The sequence below is a fragment of the Cucurbita maxima genome, unplaced genomic scaffold (genome assembly GCF_002738345.1).
Source record: "Cucurbita maxima cultivar Rimu unplaced genomic scaffold, Cmax_1.0 Cma_Scf00027, whole genome shotgun sequence".
NCBI classification, from domain to species: Eukaryota; Viridiplantae; Streptophyta; class Magnoliopsida; order Cucurbitales; family Cucurbitaceae; genus Cucurbita; species Cucurbita maxima.
The window spans coordinates 934,584-950,708 of NW_019272043.1; the positions used below are offsets into that span (position 1 = coordinate 934,584).

Consider the following 16,125-nt stretch of genomic DNA (forward strand, 5'->3'; position numbering starts at 1 on the left):
AAAAAAAAAAAAAAAAAAAAAAAAAAAAAAAAAAAAGAAGAAATATGAAAACTACGTTAAAAGAAAGAAAGGTATGAACTAAAAAGATGATAAGGGAGTTGGAGAGTGGTGGTTAAGAAGGAAGTGGGTGGAAACAGATTAACAATGGCCGCTGCCCTCTGAGCTTAACCTTCAAACTTCTTCCCCTCACCTTTCTTCTTGCCGTTGCAAACGGAATGTCACTTCCATGGTGGACCTCCGCCACTGCCCTTCCCTCTCCCCCTCATACTCGGCTGATTAATCACCATTACAATCGCCTCCTCCACTCTTACATTCGTCTCGCAAAATCAAGCCCTTCTACTTTGAAATCCACCCCTCCGAGAGCTCTATTGCTTGACGAATTCATTCAACTCAGCCACAACAAGGTAATCCGTTGCCTTCTTCTCACTCTGTATCGATAATTTCGTCTCTTTCTTGTTCTTAATGGATGAATATTGTTTTCAATTTGGCTTTATTTGTTTTCTAGGTTTTAGTTGCTGCCGGCGTGTCCGCTGCGATTGGGCAACTCGCGAAGCCTTTCACTTCTGTTCTTTTTTATGGCAGAGAGTTCAACTTTAGAACTGCTTTTGGAGCTGGAGGCTTCCCTTCTACCCACTCCTCTGTTAGTAGCCTCTATTTGCTTTGTATGTTCTGAATTCTTTTGTTAATATAATCACCACCGTCGCTGCTGTTGTTATGCCATGTGTTTCAGGCGGTGGTCGCCGCTGCCACTATTCTCGGCGTTGAGAGGTAATCCGCTACTCAATATGCGTTTCTTTGTTGATTGGCTTTCGTTTCTAAGAAGTTGTGTGCCTGTTTTTTCAGAATAACTTTTCATGACATTACTTAAGAATATAATCGCAGGGGTCTTGCAGATTCAATTTTTGGCATAACTGTAATTTACGCGTCCCTTATTATGTATGATGCTCAGGCAAGTACGAAGGCTCTTCTTCTTCTTTCTTGTTTAGCGCACGTTCTACTTGTTAATAATCTTCCCAACTCTTTTCCTGGCATTCTTCTGCGGATTAATGGGGATTTTTTCCCCATTTTCTGTTGTGCTCTGCTAAGTAAGTTAATATGGACTTCTATGGATGAGGAACATCGATGGAAAGAGAAACTGATCTCATAATTTTACCATGTGGACTCTGATATCTTCTTTATGCTCTGTATCTTCGAATTTATCTGGAGGACATCCAATGACCAATTTTATTGGGTGAATAATGGATATAGATCCTAAAAAAAATCATTACTTATGAACAAGTGTGACGAATCGAACGAAGTAAAGCAGGTCAAAACCCTGTACTGAAGTTTTTATTTTTAGAGTTCAAATAAGCGGAGTGGGGAATTCAAACCTCTTGATCTCTTGGTCGAGGGCACATCTTTTTAGCATTTATGCTATGCTCAGTTTGACAATAGCCTTATGTACATCACAATTTCAATTGAGAATCGTAGAATAGGTTAAGCTTCTTTTGATATCTTTTTGAGCAATAGCTAAATTAGTTTTGAATAGCACCGTTGTTATACTGTGAAAGTGTCTTCTTTTCCTGTTGGCTTGTTTTAGTCTTCTTCAATATTATGTTTCATGTTGCAGTCTCATTCGTGTTGTTTTGGATTTCATGCTAATCAACTATAGCTATATTACATGATCAGACGAAGGCAAAACTCAATTATTGAATAAGGTAGGTGAATGATCGTAATGGTTAACCGATATATAATATAAGCGAATATTAAGTACTTATCTTGGAGTTTGACCCCATTGCAATAGTATTTGATCTGCACTAGCAATTATTGTGTATTATGATATATTTTAACCTTCTTGGACTTTTGCTCTGATCATTGATGCGCACAAGGTTCTGTCCGGTGGTATCGGAGAATGGGAAGTTGCAGTCTCGATGGAAATGAATTAGTGGTTTGGTCGCTGGAAATGATAAGTATATGTTTATTTCTGGATGTATGTGTATATATATTCGCATGCAATACATAACAGTTAGAAAGTTTAGAGTTTAGACCCAGTAACCTCAGTTCTACAGTTTATTAGATAATTGATGAGGTTCTAACGGACAGGCTTAAATGGTTCTCCCCTCTGTCTAATCTACTTCTGTTGGCTGCGGCAAATCATAGACCTCATCTGAATGGCAAAAAAACTGGTCGATGATTCCTAAAGAAGAAACAAAAGGGGGTGATTTTTGAATTGAATCTTGAGAAAATTTGTGATAAACCTGATTGGCATTCCCTTGATTGTCATTCCCTTGATTGTCATCCTTCAAGTCGGAGGCTTTAGGAAATGGAGGAGAAAGTTGTTATTGGCTATGAGTTGAGCAGCAGCTTCTTGATCATTGTTAATCAGACCAGCCGGAGTTTGTAAGCTTCTAGAGATCTTTGTCAAGAGTTCCCTTTTTCTGTTTTCTTTTAGTATTTGTAGCATTGTAGCAGTCTAGAGGTGTAACTACCCAAACCCACCGCTTGCAAATATTGTCATTTTTGGGCTTTCCCTTATCCTCCAAACTTTAAAACGTATCTACTAGAGAGAGCTTTTCACACACTTATAAGGAATGCTTCGTTCTCCTCTCCAACTAATATGGGATCTCACAATCCACCCCTCTTGAGGGCCCAACGTCCTCGCTGGCACACTACTCGGTGTCTAGCTTTGACACCATTTGTAACTGTCCAAGCCCACTGCTAGCCAATATTGTCCTCTTTCGGTTTTCCATTCTGGGCTTCCCTCAAGGCTTTAAAACGTGTATACTAAGAAGAGGTTTGGAGGTCGGTAGGGTGGAAGTCTGTCGGGTGGCACGAGCTCCCACTCTATAAGTCATTTACGGCTTACTCCTATGATCACGCCAAATTAAGTAGTGTACATAAGATCTTTAAACTTTTGGGGCTTCAGCATAAAAATTAACTTGTTGAAATAAAATGTGGTCGGAATGGATTATTTCTCTAGGAGGCGGTGAAAATACTGCTGTGGGAAGCTTGCCTGTGATCTTGGGCTTCTTCTTCATGGAAACCAAGATGTTGTAAGCCTTCTGCTATACTGTGATTGAAGAATTTTGCGAATGGGAAACCTATCTCTTTAAGGCTCACTTCACGGCCCTTTCTAGACTCCCTATATACATTCTTTCCTTTTTTAGAATCTCCTGTAGTATTAAAAACACTATAACCTGCTCTTTTTGGTATCAGTAAGAGTAATCAACAACAAAATTTCTTATTTTGCAGGGAGTCAGAAGAGAAGTTGGAAAACATGCTAAAGCAATCAACACGCTATTGCCAACAAAGACACCTGTGAACTCATCCTTTTCCTATAAAGATCAGGATCGTCGAGTCAACTCGCAACTCGAGAGCAGCAGTCCCCTGTTATCTGAGGAAGGAACCAGGGCCTTGACGGTACTGAGTCCGTTAAAGGAGGAGGATATCGCATCGTCGAGCTTGGCAACTGATGTGGAAGAAGGGTCAAGAAGGGAGGGTAGTGAATGGAAGTCATTCAAAGAATCAATAGGCCACACTGAGATTGAAGTTGCAGCTGGTGCTTTGTTGGGTTTCACGGTTAGTCTGATAACTAATACATTATTGTGATTTATAATATTGATCTCACAAATAAACTGTATCTATACGAAGTCCCATTTTCTGTGTCAAAGCTAAACTCGAAAACGATAATTTAATGAGAAATTTATTACGTAGAGCCACCACACGAGACTCGACTAGTGGACTATGATTTATGTAAAACCAGACCATAAGACTTTTGTGGTTAAAAAGTGTTATGCTATTTTAAAAATTTTGTAGGTATTTTTTAAATAGAGTACAAAATTGGAGTGTATTGTCAAAACATTCGAAATTTCAAGGATATTTTTGAAACAAAATACCAATAGTTCTCATTGGTAATTAATAGTAACAATATTTTTTAATATTTTTTTTTTAATTTAGGGGTTAGATGAAATTTTTTAATAAAAATTTAATAAAATATAAAGTTTAAAGTTATTTTTATTTAGTTTTTGTTTTTTAATTTTTGATAAAGACTATTTTATTCCTAAAAAAAATTGAATATAAAACAATAATATTAAACAATGATTAAATTAGAACTTTAAAAATAACAAAAAATTTAAAAATGAATAAATTTATAATTTAATTCAACATATAATAATAGTAATAATAGTTAGAAAAAATGAATGTAATCTGAAAAAAAAAAACAACTTTTTAAAAAAAAAATTATAGGATTAAATCTGTAGTTTAGCAGAAAATATAATCATAATAAAATAATAACCAGAAAATTTTGGAATAAACCGTCACGGATTTTTGAAACGTTGAATTTAAGCGTTTAATAAAATCAATAATTTCTTTGTAGCCGTGGCGTTGTTATGATCTCAAACTCCAAAGATAAACCATTATCTGTTTCAGTTGTCGTTCTGCAATGGACCACGACGGGCCTCTCCAATTTCTTCAACTTCTGCTGTCAATCTTCCTTTGTTCAACCAATTAATGTAATAGCCGAAGACATTTTCGTCTTCGATTCAAAGAAAAGATGATACTACGCTCAGAAGCGTCCTCTGTTTTCACGATTTCCTCCACGGTTACCGATAATCAAACGTATAAGTATCACCGGCGGCAACTTCAGCTTCGTGATTACGGCGGAGGAGTTAGTTTTCATGTTCGATTCTGTAAACTTTTAACTCCAACGGCCGCTGTCATGGCCGTTTCCAGCGGCGGAACTCTCGCTTGTAGGAAATCTAGGAGTCGTTTCATGAACGTTAGGTCTTCTGCTACTGCCTCCGACTTGTCCTCCTCCATTCAGCCGCCGGACGTTCCAACGCCAGGTTCAGGTCCAGATAAGGTCAGTCTGTTGTTGTGTTGTTTAATTTCTTTCTGCTGATTGCTTGTGGAGAATGACTTTGAGCTTGATTCTGGATGGTGAAGAATGAGGAAGCTCAGAGGCCTGGACCTGATCCGAAAATTCTGCTGAAGAGGTTTTGGAAAGTTGCTGCTCCTTATTGGTTCTCGGATGACAAAGTGCAAGCTCGATGGCAACTGGCTGCTGTCTTCGCTCTGACCTTGGGCACCACCGGCATCAGCGTTGGCTTCAATTTCCTCGGCCGCGACTTCTACAACGCTCTTGCTAGTAATTCTTCAGTTCATTTTCCTTCTTACAATCGACAGTATACAAATGCTTGTTCCATTAATTAACCTCGTTATTTTCATATTCACATTTTCGCCTCCGTAACGGGTATCTCGAACAGACAAGGACCAAGAACAGTTCACTAAGCAACTCCTGTACTACCTTGGTGCCTTTGCTGGAGGTATTCCGGTGAGCACACTGGCCTCCTCCCCCCACTTTCGCTTAGGTACTGTTCTACTAGTCTACTCTGTTTTACCACATTTAAAAACAAAGGAATAGGATGCTATTAGTCTCTACACTTTTGATCTTCTAGCGTCTTGGATGGGTGTTAGTGTTGACAAAGGTTGTGTCATGTGGAGGAAGAGATTGTATTCTATTTTGGATAGTTCTTATATAGCCATACATGTACCAAATATTAAATAATGAATCTACGGGGAGGAGTACAGACCAATTACTCCTTACCTAAGCTCACTTTGGCAAAAGTAGTTTAATTATTCACACATTGACTCTATTTCAGTAAGAAGTTTATGCATCAAAGACTCAGTCCTCATATATCTACACACTCGCACCTAAATGTTTCTATAGCCTAGTGAGAGTAGAGCATTTCGTCCAATGCTTTTAATGTTGTCTTCAGAATAAAAATGTTGGCTTCATTTATCAGTAAGAAACATTTCGAAAGAGAAAAGGACAGCACTTGAAAGTCCTGCTTTCAAGTTATGAACAAGTCCAAATGAATTTTCATCAGTAATACTTTTTAACGTATAATTTATTTACGCAACTCTTCTCATGGGTAATTTAACTATAAACATCTCATCTGTGTTACCTGACTCGAATTCACTGCTTTACAGGTTTTTGTATTGAGAGATTATGCAAAGGACATGCTTTCCCTTAGATGGAGGTCATGGATGACAAAACATTACATGGAACGTTATTTAAAGAACCAGTCTTTCTATAAAATTCAGTCCCAATCCATTATTGATAATCCGGACCAGCGGATTGTTGACGATCTCAGTTCTTTCACAGGGACAGCTCTGTCATTCTCTTTGGCACTTTTCAATTCTACAGTGGATTTGATTTCATTTAGTAATATCTTGTATGGTATCTATCCACCACTGTTTGTCATTCTTCTTTTGTATTCGATTGGAGGAACGGCAATTAGTGTTTTCCTTGGAAAGGTGAACTTCCTTGGCTGATTTATAATGATTTTTTCTTTTCCTGGAAACTTTATCTAGCCAGACTCTTTTTAGTTTTAACGTCCATTTATTGCAGGGTTTGGTTAATCTAAACTTCTTGCAAGAAAAGAAAGAAGCAGATTTTCGCTATGGACTTGTTCGCATTCGTGAAAATGCTGAATCAATTGCTTTTTATGGTGGTGAAGAGAATGAGATGCAGCTTATTCTGCAGCGTTTCAGAAGTGCTGTTGAGAATTTGACTGTAAGTATTTTAATAGCTGGATATGTCTATATCTCAAAGTGCTGTTTCATGTCGAGCGATTATTTCAATTTCTAATATAAGTTTCCTAATATCTTACTATCATCTTGTCAGAATAAAAAGTACGAGTACGTCTATGGTATTATCTGAACTCAGGGTTACACGTAAATATGTATTACATTGGATCTCAATGTTCTCGTCCTAACAACTTTAGATATTTCAAGCTTTGGGCTTTTAATTTTGATACAAGATAATCTATGTCAAAGCTCAACGTCCATTTTGTAGTAGTTAGTATTCTAATGTTGGATATTTTTTTTCGTAACCATAGTTGTGCTTCTTCACCTCTGTGGGTTCTTACCGTATTCTTTCAATATGCTGCATCACAGAAATTATTAATAGCATCCAGAAATCTTGAGTTCTTTACCAGTGGCTACCGCTACCTCATTCAAATTCTTCCGGCTGCAGTTGTTGCCCCAATGTACTTTTCTGGGAAAATTGAGTTTGGTGTTATTAATCAATCAGTATCTGCTTTTAATCACATCTTTGGGGATTTTTCCATCATTGTATTCCAGTTTCAGGCCATCAGTGCTTTTTCAGCAATTATTGATCGCTTAGGTATTGTCCTCTTTCTTCTATTTCTTGCATGGATATATTCCTTCCCGATGAATGATTCTGAAAGGGGAAGTGTGCTGATCAGTCTTCTGGACAACATAGTAGCATACATGCATGAGGAGTAGATATAGATCTACTTGGAATCTAAGAAAGGATATTCCTGTGTGATTCAAGTAAAATTTGAAAGTATATAGAGTACATTTTTGTGAATGCATCTATCCATCTTTGTTTTAGGTCATGTCAAAATTACTTTAGCCTTTTTTCACCATTTCAGTATTATTTCACTCGTATGGTGTTATATACAATTTTTTATTTTTTTATTTTTTTATTTTTATTCTCAATTCATTTGACATGCAAGATTTACTTTGCCATTCTTAACCAATTGTTTTGAATACTTGTATCTGAACATTTGCTTGATAGTATATTGGTTCGGTGTTGTATGACTCACTTTTAATTTTGGTATGAATATTGTGAGGAAGAAACATCACTACTAGGCAGAAATAGGATTATGATTGAAGAGTGGAGAAATAAAACATAGGAATGCTGGTAAAAGAAGGATGATGATGATGTAAGTAGCAAGGGGCTAGTGGCCATTACCATTGGAGTTACTGATTGAGATCAGTGTTTGTGGGATTTGGAATATAGAGGGTAGAGATCAACTGTATATCTTAATTTGTCGATTACTAGATATGTTTGGTTTTGAATCCTCAAAATATGCAGGCGAATTTGATGACCTCTTGGATGGCAGTGCTCCTAATGTTCTCTCAAACATCTCAGAAGAGATACATCTCATGTACTCCCATGTAGACAGTTCACCTCTAGTAGAATCAAATGGATCCATGACCCTAGACAAACGTGGAAAATTATTGGAGATTGAGAATTTGACTTTAGGGGCACCAAATGGCTCTACTTTGGTCAGAGACTTGGAACTAATAGTTCAAGAAAAGGAGCATTTGCTGGTGTGTGAAACTATTTCATTTATATATTGAAGATCTATCACGTTACATCGTATTACCATAAACCTGTGGTGGACTAGAAATTCATTAGCATGGAACTACTTTTACAGGTAATGGGACCTAGCGGGTGTGGCAAGACTTCTTTGTTAAGAGTTTTGGCAGGTCTTTGGAATGTTGGAAAAGGAAAAATCACATTTTATATAAATGACTATCCTGAGCAGATAGTTTCTCAAAATGGAGGGCCCATGGAAGCGCATACAGGAGAAGATATATCCCAAGCAAACAGTAGACCACTCAACAAAAATTATCAAGGGATATTTTTCCTTCCACAAAGACCATACATGGTTTTGGGTACTCTACGTCAGCAACTGCTTTATCCTATATGGGCTGAAGGTGCAGTTACATCAGGTTATGTCGAATCAAATGGTAAGTGTACCGATCGATGATTATTTTGAATATCATCAGTCTCACAGACTCATTTCTGGATTACATTCTTGTGGAGATATTTTTTAAAACTAACAATATGTGAAAGCATGTTTGTTGTTCTTTTATTTATTTAGTTATTTTTCTCAATTAAGTGGTATTATTAGTGTGTAATGTCTAGCCATACCTGCCACGGTTGTTTATGTGATGATATTTCTAGAAAGTTAAAATGTACTCATTATGTTGCTTTCTGAAGTTCTAAAAAGGGAAACGTTATTCTTGTTATTCAATCCAGAACGTAACTGAAAGCTGCCCGTGTCACTGAAAGAATGGTTTGCTTGGACTGACTACTATGTGTAATTCAACTAGCGTTGATTTTTTTTCTGTTTGCAAGTCATGTAAACACGCTTTTCTATCATATAGCGTCGATTGATTTTGATTTCGTTTAAGAGTAAATCAATTCATGAGGTAGTCAGACTGACTGTTTTTGGCTCGCAGTATTCCCTTCCTTTTTGACGGGTGCATCAAATATCAACAATGTTAGCGAAAATCCTGAAAAGCCAACAACAGATGACCTAGTCCAGGTTCTGGACAAAGTCGGTCTTGGCTACTTATTGACTCGTTTCAGTAGCCTGGACATAACTTGCGAATGGTCCAGTGTTCTTTCTCTCGGTGAGCAGCAACGTATTGCATTTGCACGTCTATTGCTTTCAAGACCAAAGTTAGTCCTGCTGGATGAGTCTACAAGTGCTTTGGATGAAGCAAATGAGGTACTACTGAAAACATTCAGCTAGAGTTTAATCATGATGTATGTGTTATAGCTGACATCTATTTTCTTTCATTTGTTATGTGTTCTAAGACAAGTACTCATTTGAAACATGCGCCCCTTCTGTTTTAGATAGACATAGACCTTGTGCTTGCATCTAAAAATTGTTTCATAAAAGGGAAACAGTACTGAGACAGATTGAATAATAAATTGTTTAGAGGAAATAGATTCGAGCTTACTTCGACAACCAAATGTAGTAGAGTGAAACGTTCATCGTATGAGAATATTCAGATATAAATTTCCTTTTAATAAAAGTAATATGCCAAATAAACTATGGCTTTTCTTATTCATGTCTTGAAAGTTTGTTGTAGAGATGCAAATGACATGTATGTGACCTTCATTGCAAGTTTTATGCAGCCTCATATGTACCACATTGTTGAGATTCATTGTCATAACCTAACTAGGGTTGTCCAGCCAGCTTATCCTCTGTCTCTTTATATCTACTATTAACTATTTACTTCCGCTTTAATAATTGTAGACATCCATATGAAGATACCCGTTTGACTCTATATTATCTAATGCCCTAGGAACTAGTCACCATTTGTGAACTTTCTTTACTTTACAATTTTTTGCTATCTTAGCCCCACTAAGCCTCCTTCCCAACGCATTTAACAAGAAGATCGTCAAAATTAGCCACCATCATAGTTTTCCATTCTTTAAATATCAGTCTTACCATCTTTACTGAATATTTTCTTCAGTCCATAACTTGATTTGCATGCTTTGTTATTGTGCATTCGTCCAACAACTCCTGTCTTGCATATTGCTCGTATCTATTTTCGTGTAACACTTTTGTTTATTCAACTCGTGTCGGTGAATTGTTCTTAACTTTTGTTCGCAAGGAATGTTTTGTAGTACAACTTTTCTCTTGTTTCTGCTTCTTCAGGCACGTTTATACAAGCAAATTGCTGATGCTGGAATAACATATATCAGCATTGGCCATCGAAGTACTTTACACCATCACCATAACAGTATTTTGCATATATCCAAGTTGTCCAATAGCGAGCAACCCAATTGGAACATTGAACCCATTATTCGTGATGATTTGTACGAATTATCAAAGCAGTAATATGATGCCTATAATTTTGTACTTCTAATCCTCAAATTTCTATTTTTAGTAGTTTTTCTTTTGCAGAGGAGAACCAATGAAGATCTTAAATATGGGGTCGCCTAAAAGGACGTCAGAGAATATTTCCGGAGCTATGTCAGGTGAGGTTTCAACAATTTCGCTATTACTTCTCTCATGAAGACAATTGGATATATGATTTATTCAGCCTCACCTTAATCAGCTTAGCGCAAAGAAATATGAGCCTTTTAATTAGCAATCATGGTTATATTTTCATTTCCAAATTAAATGATCAATAATTTTAATCCATTTTTTTTATAAAAAAAAATTTAAAACTCTTTCTGTAATTGGTTGCTTTATCACATTTTCACCGTTATTGTTGCTTTATCAAATTTTGTATAGAAGTTAAATGTGAAGGACTGGTGGGAAATTTCAAGAGGAATTAAGGGCTTGTTTGGTAGGAAATTTTGATTTTGTTTTTAATTTCTTTGAGTGTATGGATATTTGTTTTTAGATTTTGTGATTCAAATGGTAAAAAATATAAGACCTTTTGTCAGTGTATCCAAATTTTGAAATTTTAAAAACAAAATTATAGTAGAAAAATATTTTCTTTAATAGATACGATATTTTATGTTATAAATTTAATTTACTTTTATGAACTTAAAACATGTATAACATAATATATCATACATTATATGTAATTGTAAAATAATAATTGTACAAAGTTTATAGCATAAAACATGTTCTTAAGTTGATAAATAATAGTTGATATTCAATTTAATATTTAGCTTACAGCTACTTGTATTAATGTATTATTAAATTGCATTTTGGAACAATGTTTGAATTAAAATCTAATTTCTAAATCTACCACCAAAATACACCTCTGTCTCTATATATATATAAAATCTATCCAACAGACTGGAGAAATCAACGAGAAGCCTGAACCTATGATTGTCTTAATGGTTCATCGAAACTTATCATAATTTATAAATGGCCTAAATTGGAATAAAAGTCAACGGAAATTAATATCTTTATTACTCCGTTTAAATTATTAGTTTCTTAAATATCCAGCACTTCCATTAAATAAATTAAAGATAAGAAAGTTGTAATTATTCATAAAAATGTGAAGGTAGAAAAATCCCAAAGTTAAATAAGAATACTAACACTAATACTAATAATAATAATAATAATAAAATCCTCGAACCTGTCTCAAGCAGAAATTGATTGCTTCATTCAGGGTGAGTCGCCACGTCGGGAGAATTTTGTCATCTCCATAAAAAAGAAATGTAGCTTAAGGAGGAAATTAGGAAAGCAAAGTTGGCGTCTATTATTACATAATAGGTCCAGACACTAATTATTGTACCAGAAACATTGAGCACAACCATACAACATGATGAGAGTGCACATACCAGGCTATATTTACAAGAAATGAACCGTTCTGGTTTTTCCAAACATCATACTGGCAAGCAAGCAAGCGAAGTCAATAGCAGCAACTCAATAACCTCCCTGAATAAAAGCGTTCAGGCGGTTTAGCTCCTCTCGGTGCTCGCTCACCACAGCCCGAACCACGTCTCCGATCGACACCATGCCTTTCATACCCTTGTCATCGATGACGGGTATGTGCCTAATTCGGTTATCTGTCCACCATGCACACAGTTTTCTCCGGGTTATAAAGAAAGTAGACAAAAATGGAGCAAATCTAGCAATACAATGTATTGTAATACCAGTCATAAGTTGCATGGCTCGCAAAACCTTGGTGTCGGGTGTCACAGTGATAAGTTTGTTCTGCAAACACAAATTAAAGGAATTTGTCATTGCTGTTCGAAGTTTCAATATTTTGTGTGGCTATTATATGTATAGATGGAGGGTAGATTAAACAAATAATCGAGGCCCGTGTGCAAATTAAAGCAACATCAAGTGATTTGTTTATTCATAAAAATTATAAAAAAAAAAAAGTACATCCATATATACCTATGCAAATAAAGGTAGTTGATTTTTTTAGGAAACAAAAACTAAATTATAAAAATGACCCATGAACTTTGTCACTTGTACCCCTATTCTTTCAAATGTTGTGAAACTACCTTAAACTTTTGTAAATGTTTCAAATCTACCATTAAGAGTAAAAAATTTGTTGAAATGTTGAATAAAAAATCTAAGTGACTAAGTGTCATTCTTTCAGTCTTAAATATATTTGGATGGTCATCGTAGTGACGAAACTAAATACCCTCTTTGTCCCTGGTTTAAAAAATACTCCTTTCAAAATTTTGCAATATTGCCATTAACCTTTCATAAGTTTCAATTATCCTTAACCTTCCATAAATGTTTCAAAACTACCTTTGGAGTAAAAAAATTGATAGAATGTTGAACAAAAAATCAATGCAACACAATGTTGTTCTTTCAAACTTAATAACTTAATCTAAGCAAACATCCTAATCATGTCAGATCATTTCAGGTCATTTATGAAGAGTCAATGGTGATATTGCAACTCTAGAAAGAACGATTATCTTTTAAACAGGAGGTAAAGAAGAAACCAGACTGGTTGACATAACATAAAAGGTGACAGAACTATACCTCCTCAGTCATGATATCCCCAACTTTGGTAGACTTGGAAGACCTGCCTTGCACTATAATCTTTCTCAGATAATCTACAAACGTACGAAAAGAAAGCTGAATTTGAGATATTGCATTCCAAAAGATGAGAAGATGCTTTATGGGACCTAGAGCTTAGAAATAACACACTATTGTTATAGTACAAGGAAAACTAATTGTAGGCAAGGGAAAAATGACAAATAAATGAAAAATTATTAAATGAAGATGCCACAATGTGGTGACCTTTTAATTACGGTTAGATGTGGATTCAAATCTATAATACCTTGAATAATCACTAGATATAAGCTCAAAATACTTTTGCAATTTCTTTCTCATTCATACAATGGTGCAAAACCGATTCTTACGTTGTGGCAGTCTCAACCAAAAATTAAGAGGTAAAGCCAACTAATCTTAAATTACAGGGTTCTAGTCTACACGGCACAATCTTCAGCAGAAACCATTTTGGGTACTCCAAAACTGCAGAAGTAATGCAAATTTACTCTCCGCCTCCAAGAAAACATTAGATAGTTTTCTTGAAAAGACTAGCAACGCAAAAAGAAACTGATCAGCAGTTTGAACTTGCCGAATTTGAAGCCCAATATTTGGCACAATTAGCCGATTGCAAAATATTGGGAACTTCAAAAATTTTCAAAGTAGCCAACCTAGGCATAACTCAACTAGTTAAGGCATATTCTTCACCAAAATGGTTCAAATTCTCAACCACACCACACATATTGGCATTCAAAAAAGAAAAGTGGTTATCAAGTGTACATGCATTTGTTATTTTCCCCAAACTACAGTGTAAATGAATCTCTTCATTCATAATTGGATAGGACCATAATTTTGTAGTTGAACCCATTCATTCAGAGAAATATCTGCATTTATAAAGCAAATCATATCACGTACCTCTTTCCGTTATAATACCAGCAATTGAATTTTGCTCCGCAGGCTTAACAACCACCAAGGCTCCAACATTGTGCTGAGTCATCTTTTTTTATTCAAAAAGGGGGAGTGCGTAAGTAGAAATAGCAGCAGAAGTAAACAATTATAAAGATTATGAGAACTTTCGAACAGTGCAGAGATGCATACCGACTGGACGGCATCATAAACTGTGTCATCTGTAGTGCACCAAAGCCATGATCCGTCAGCACTTTTGCCTTTTGCTTTCAAGATGTCATCAATAGTAGTGCTTTCAAAGCCATGTTCTTCAATGTTTGCAGAATTAGCTGATGTCGTAAAGCATGAAAACATTGCAGGCCTCATCTGGGGGTTTGCTAGACGAATTTGTTGCAGAACAGCAGTTTTCACAACGTTTCCGTGTGATAGAAATGATCGCACAGCACCTTGCATCTTTACCTGAAGAAACAGACGCTTAAAATTGTACAATAAACCCTCTAATGCTTGAAGAGCGTGCCATTTTATCAGAAGACAGCAGTCCAATACAAATCCACCCGTACTCAAGAAAATGATAATTTTAAACTTCCGTGACAAAAATTTTACGTGTAGAAATCCACATAGCAAGAAGAAAAAAAAAACATCCTGCAAAAAGCTTGATAATTGAAGCACGATCTATGTCCGCCATTTCTTTCATTGTGACCTGAGATAGCTATTCTATTTTTCCTCTTTTCTCCGAGTTAAATGCCAGATTTAGCAATAAAATTAAATTGGCTCGGCTCTTCCGTATTAAAATACTCCATAAATAAGAAGACCTAGTGTGGAAGAATGTGAACGGGAATATAAGGATGAAGAAAATCAATTAATTACACACTCAGTGGAGCACTTCTTGAATCCTCCGGCGTCGGTCAAAACCAGCACAGGTCTATTAAATGATGTAGTCAATGAAAAACAATCAATCAGCAGAGCAGAGCTTCACGAATACATTAAAACAAAGAGCGAGAGACAAATCGAAAGTGACTACCAGCAAGAGACAATGAAACGAAAACAAATCCAAATACCAGAGTTCAACCTTGATCGCAGAAAAACGATAAGATTCATGCGATAGATAACAAAATGAGGATGAAATGGCAAAAACAAAAAGAGAGAGAGTACCTGATGAAGAAGATCCACAAGAAAATCTCCGGTTTCAAGGAAGTTGAGAAGAAACGAGTAATGGCGAAGTGTGAGGTTCGGATAATGAAACCTAACGGAAGGAGAAGGTCATAAAACCGTGAGACCCGATTTTATCTCTCTTTCTTTTTGTTTTTCGGACCTCTTCCCCGCTCCCATGTTTTTGTCATTCTTCCTTAGTCTACTAATTCCTTATTATTGTTTTTTCCTTTTATATATAATTTTATATATCTTTTTTAAAAAATCAAAATTAACCCTTCATTTTAAAATAATATTATTTCTTAACGTCCAAATATATATATATATATATATATATATATATATAATTTTGGAGTAAGAATCTTTTTTTTATTTTTATTTTTTCAAATCAGAAGATATTAATTAAATTTTTTAAAGTTTAAAAATATTTTTTAGAAGTTGAAGAGTATTTTTGAAAATAATATTAACTGTATGATGACTTTTCTTTTTAGTTTAAAATATTATTAAAATTTTTTAATGGAATATTTTTATTAATTTAACCTTTTCAATATTAAAACAAACGACACATCATGTGCATTTAATAATTTTTTATTTTTAGGCGGTTGCCTTTCTCAAATTCGAATTTATTAATCATCATTTTAAATTTATATATATAATGCCATTAAATTTACTATTAATTTTTTAAATATTTTTATTCCTTTTTTAAACAATAACGTTCCTTTTTTATTTTCATAAATATTTTAAAAATACACTAAATACCAACGGTTTTAAAAAATAGTTTTAAAATGAAATTTATTGAAAAAACAATTAAAAAACCAGAATATTTTTAAAAAGAAAAAAAAAACAAATAGTTATTTGTTATTTATTTATTTTTTTAATTACGATAACTAAATTCTTGTAAATAAAAATACAAGAAAAACAAAATCTTGTAAAAATTCCCAAAAAAAAACCTATGAATATAAGTTTAGTTTCTTCTTGAACCGAAAAATTAAAATTATTTTAGCGTTTTTTTCGGGGAATAATATTATTTTTAAAATTATACATATCGAGCACAATA

At 34.9% G+C, this 16,125-nt stretch overlaps 3 protein-coding genes across 4 annotated transcripts; 2 read left to right on the plus strand and 1 right to left on the minus strand.

The window, feature by feature from the left end:
* Positions 1-74: 74 nt before the first annotated feature.
* On the plus strand, positions 75-3,701 carry LOC111499777. The gene is made up of 5 exons (XM_023151461.1): positions 75-404; positions 506-640; positions 731-768; positions 883-949; positions 3,232-3,701. Exons 1-5 carry the CDS (start codon positions 216-218, stop codon positions 3,586-3,588), a joined length of 786 nt encoding a protein of 261 aa, XP_023007229.1. The 5' UTR covers positions 75-215; the 3' UTR covers positions 3,589-3,701.
* Positions 3,702-4,365: 664 nt separating this feature from the next.
* Positions 4,366-10,657, plus strand: LOC111499720 (ABC transporter D family member 2, chloroplastic). Of its 2 annotated transcripts, none has more exons than XM_023151359.1 (11): positions 4,366-4,840; positions 4,924-5,125; positions 5,244-5,311; positions 5,971-6,297; positions 6,392-6,556; positions 6,940-7,168; positions 7,886-8,124; positions 8,232-8,547; positions 9,043-9,314; positions 10,254-10,414; positions 10,503-10,657. In XM_023151359.1, the coding sequence occupies exons 1-11, from the start codon at positions 4,532-4,534 to the stop codon at positions 10,612-10,614; spliced, it is 2,400 nt and encodes a 799-aa protein (XP_023007127.1). In that variant the 5' UTR covers positions 4,366-4,531; the 3' UTR covers positions 10,615-10,657. The 2 variants fall into 2 exon arrangements, with proteins under 2 accessions (XP_023007127.1, XP_023007128.1); XM_023151360.1 differs by having other exon boundaries at positions 4,367-4,840; positions 10,489-10,559.
* Positions 10,658-11,645: 988 nt separating this feature from the next.
* On the minus strand, positions 11,646-15,269 carry LOC111499790 (CBS domain-containing protein CBSX3, mitochondrial-like). Its single transcript, XM_023151480.1, has 6 exons — positions 15,072-15,269; positions 14,112-14,378; positions 13,929-14,010; positions 13,005-13,078; positions 12,158-12,218; positions 11,646-12,070 (listed from the first exon to the last, which is right to left on the minus strand). Exons 2-6 carry the CDS (start codon positions 14,370-14,372, stop codon positions 11,928-11,930), a joined length of 621 nt encoding a protein of 206 aa, XP_023007248.1. The 5' UTR covers positions 14,373-14,378; positions 15,072-15,269; the 3' UTR covers positions 11,646-11,927.
* Between the last annotated feature and the right edge of the window lie 856 nt (positions 15,270-16,125).